The following is a 4,091-nucleotide window of genomic DNA, read 5'->3' as shown; positions in this document are numbered from 1 at the left end:
CTTCTGTAGTTGCCCCAACAACAGTCGTACTTCCTGAAGCTGAGGTTGTTAAGCCCGAAATGGTAGTTTTTTTGGGTGTGTGTGTAGTAACCCCTCCAAAGGTTGTACTTGTTGGAGCTGAAGTTGTTAGGCCTGCAGCGGTAGTTACTCCGGCAGCTTGTGTTGTTGTCCCTACAACGGGTGTACTTGCGGGACCTGATGGTTTTAAACCTTCAGCGGTAGTTATTGCAGGAGCTCCTGTAGTTGCCCCAACAACAGTCGTACTTCCTGGAGCTGATGTTGTTAAGCCCGGAATGGTAGTTTTTTCGGCAGCGTGTGTAGTTATCCCTCCAACGGTCGTACTTGCTGGAGCTGAAGTTGTTAGACCTGCAGCGGTAGTTACTCCGGAAGCTTGTGTTGTTGTCCCTACAACGGGTGTACTTGCGGGACCTGATGGTTTTAAACCTTCAGCGGTAGTTATTACAGGAGCTTCTGTAGTAGCCCCAACAACAGTCTTACTTCCTGAAGCTGATGTTGTTAAACCTGCAGCGGTAGTTATTGCAGGAGCTTTTGTAGTTGCCCCAACAACGGTTGTACTTGCGGGACCTGATGGTTTTAAACCTTCAGCGGTAGTTATTGCAGGAGCTTCTGTAGTTGCCCCAACAACAGTTCTAGATGTGTATAAGAGACAGGAGCTGATGTTGTTAGGATTGAGGCAGCATGTGTGGTTGAACCTACAACAGTCGTACTTCCTGGAGCTGACGTTAAGCCTGGAACGGTAGTTTTTTTGGCAGCATGTGTAGTTACCCCTCCAACAGTCGTACTTGTAGGAGCTGATGTTCTGGAACCTTCAGTGGTAGTTATTGCAGCAGCTCCTGTAGTTGCCCTAACAACAGTCGTACTTCCTGGAGCTGATGTTGCTAAGCTTGCAGCGGTAGTTATTGAGGCAGCTTGTGTCGTTGCACCTACAACAGTCGTACTTCCTGAAGCTGATGTTGTTAAGCCTGCAGCGGTAGTTATTGCAGGAGCTTTTGTAGTTGCCCCAACAACGGTTGTACTTGCGGGACCTGATGGTTTTAAACCTTCAGCAGTAGTTATTGCAGGAGCTTCTGTAGTTGCCCCAACAACAGTCGTACTTCCTGAAGCTGATGTTGTTAAGCCCGAAATGGTAGTTTTTTTGGGTGTGTGTGTAGTAACCCCTCCAAAGGTTGTACTTGTTGGAGCTGAAGTTGTTAGGCCTGCAGCGGTAGTTACTCCGGCAGCTAGTGTTGTTGTCCCTACAACGGTTGTACTTGCGGGACCTGATGGTTTTAAACCTTCAGCGGTAGTTATTGCAGGAGCTTCTGTAGTTGCCCCAACAACAGTCGTACTTCCTGGAGCTGATGTTGTTAAGCCTGCAGTGGTAGTTATTGAGGCAGCTTGTGTGGTTGCACCTACAACAGTCGTACTTCCTGAAGCTGAGGTTGTTAAGCCCGAAATGGTAGTTTTTTCGGGAGCATGTGTAGTTACCCCTCCAATGGTCGTACTTTCTGGAGCTGATGTTGTTAAGCCTGCAACGGTAGTTATTGCAGGAGCTTGTGTAGTTGCCCCAACAACGGTTGTACTTGCGGCAGCTTGTGTGGTTGGCCCTACAACGGTCGTACTTGCTGAAGCTGATGTTGTTAAACCTGCAGCGGTAGTACTTGCGGCAGCTTGTGTGGTTGGCCCTACAACGGTCGTACCTCCTAAAGCTGATGTTGTTAAGCCTGGAACAGTCGTTTTTTCGACAGAGTGTGTAGTTACCCCTCCAACGGTCGTACTTGCTGGAGCTGAAGTTGTTAGGCCTGCAGCGGTAGTTATTCCGGCCGCTTGTGTGGTTGTCCCTTCAACAGTCGTACTTGCAAGACCTGATGGTGTTAAACCTTCAGCAGTAGTTATTGCAGTAGCTTCTGTAGTAGCCCCAACAACAGTCGTACTTCCTGAAGTTGATGTTGTTAAGCCTGCAGCGGTAGTTATTGCAGGAGCTTTTGTAGTTGCCCCAACAACGGTTGTACCTGCGGGACCTGATGGTTTTAAACCTTCAGCGGTAGTTATTGCAGGAGCTTCTGTAGTTGCCCCAACAACAGTCGTACTTCCTGGAGCTGAAGTTGTTAAGCCTGCAGCGGTAGTTATTGAGGCAGCTTGTGTGGTTGCACCTACAACAGTCGTACTTCCTGAAGCTGATGTTGTTAAGCCCAAAATGGTAGTTTTTTTGGGTGTGTGTGTAGTAACCCCTCCAAAGGTTGTACTTGTTGGAGCTGAAGTTGTTAGGCCTGCAGCGGTGGTTACTCCGGCAGCTAGTGTTGTTGTCCCTACAACGGTTGTACTTGCGGGACCTGATGGTTTTAAACCTTCAGCGGTAGTTATTGCAGGAGCTTCTGTAGTTGCCCCAACAACAGTCGTACTTCCTGGAGCTGACGTTGTTAACCCCGCAACAGTAGTTTTTTCGGCAGCGTGTGTAGTTATGCCTCCAATGGTCGTACTTGAAGGAACTGAGGTTGTTAGGCCTGCAGCAGTAGTTAATACGGCAGCATGCGTGGTTGCCCCTACAATGGTCGAACTTGCAGGACCTGATGGTGTTAAACCTTCAGTGGTAGTTACTGCAGGAGCTTCTGTAGTTGCCCCAACAAAGGTTGTACTTCCTAGAGCTGACGTTAACCCCGCAACGGTAGTTTTTTCGGCAGCGTGTGTAGTTACCTCTCCAACGGTCGTACTTCCTGGAGCTGATGTTGTTAAGCCTGAAATGGTAGTTTTTTCGGGAGAGGGTGTAGTAACCCCTCCAAAGGTTGTACTTGCTGGAGCTGAAGTTGTTAGGCCTGCAGGGGTAGTTATTCCGGCAGCTTGTGTGGTTGTCCCTACAACGGTCGTACTTGTACGAGCTGATGTTGTTGAACCTTCAGTGGTAGTTCTTGCAGGAGCTCCTGTAGTTGCCTCAACAACAGTCGTACTTCCTGGAGCTGATGTTGTTAAGCCTGCAGCGGTAGTTATTGAGGCAGCTTGTGTAGTTTCCCCAACAACGGTCGTACTTCCAGGAGCTGACGTTAACACCTCAACAGTAGTTTTTTCAGCAGCGTTTGTAGTTACCCCTCCAATGGTCGTACTTGAAGGAACTGAGGTTGTCAGGCCTGCAGCGGTAGTTATTATGGCAGCTTGTGTGGTTGCCTCTACAACTGTGGTACTTGCAGGACCTGATGGTGTTAAACCTTCAGCGGTAGTTATTGCAGGAGCTTCTGTAGTTCCCCCAACAACGGTCGTACTTCCCGGAGCTGATGTTAAGCCTGAAATGGTAGTTTTTTCGGGAGCGTGAGTAGTTACCTCTCCAACGGTCGTACTTGTTGGAGGTGCTGTTGTCAAACCTGCAGCCGTAGTTGTTGTTGGAGCTTGCTTGGTTGTCCCTACAACGGTTGTACTTGCTATAGCTGATGTTGTTATACCTGCAGTGGTCGTTATAAATGGAGCTTGTGTAGTTGTCCCTGCAGTGGTCGTTATAGCTGGAGCTTGTGTAGTTGCCCCTGCAATGGTCGTACTTGCTGGAGCTAACGTTGTTAAGGCTGCAGTGGTAGTTGTAACACAATCCGGTTTTTCAGTACATCTCCCAGTTTCTGGATCAATATCATCTATACTGCAACATCCCTCAACGCAAGTAACATCATAGCACAGCTCAATACAAGGGCTATAATGTTCACATGCTTCATCACATTGCATAGCTGTGTAGAAATAAGAATCATAATCATGATGCATTATGGAGCCTCTCTATGTTCCCTATAACGTACGTTAGTAATTAATTTGAACTATTATTCAAACATATATTGTCGCTTTTATACTACATTAATATAAATCATCAAAGGTACATATACAGTGTTTAATAAGGACATGATGGAACATCGTAGGCTACCAAGTAGCTTTTCAACGAATAAAGTCCTATGAAAAATCATTGTGTAATAAAATGCCTCCGACGGGATTCGAACCTGCGACCTCTCGCTGACAAGGCGAGCGTCATAACCACTAGACCACGAAGGCTTCATGGTTGAACAGGACCAAATACCCGTCGGGAACATTGTATTACACAATGCTATGCCTCAAGTGGCTGTTCA

The 4,091-nt window shown here is 47.5% G+C and overlaps 1 protein-coding gene and 1 non-coding gene across 2 annotated transcripts in view; both read right to left on the bottom strand.

Moving 5' to 3' along the window:
* The window catches only part of LOC117108189 (mucin-19-like), a 25,051-nt gene that overhangs the window by 5,832 nt on the left and 15,128 nt on the right, over positions 1 to 4,091 (bottom strand). Inside the window, exons 13-14 of the mRNA XM_033250151.1 lie at positions 2,940 to 3,704; positions 238 to 648 (exon numbers count right to left, since the gene is read on the bottom strand). Of these exons, the coding sequence (XP_033106042.1) occupies positions 238 to 648; positions 2,940 to 3,704 (1,176 nt within the window). The remainder of the gene's footprint in view (positions 1 to 237; positions 649 to 2,939; positions 3,705 to 4,091) is intronic.
* On the bottom strand, positions 3,945 to 4,017 carry Trnat-ugu. Its single transcript has one exon. It is a non-coding gene; the product is annotated as a tRNA-Thr (tRNA).

The sequence above is a fragment of the Anneissia japonica genome, unplaced genomic scaffold (assembly GCF_011630105.1).
Source record: "Anneissia japonica isolate Jap-2015-1 unplaced genomic scaffold, ASM1163010v1 scaffold519_len276752_cov174, whole genome shotgun sequence".
NCBI lineage: Eukaryota > Metazoa > Echinodermata > Crinoidea > Comatulida > Comatulidae > Anneissia > Anneissia japonica.
The sequence above is the reverse complement of the archived record's forward strand: the minus strand, read 5'-3'. Positions and strand labels throughout refer to the sequence as shown.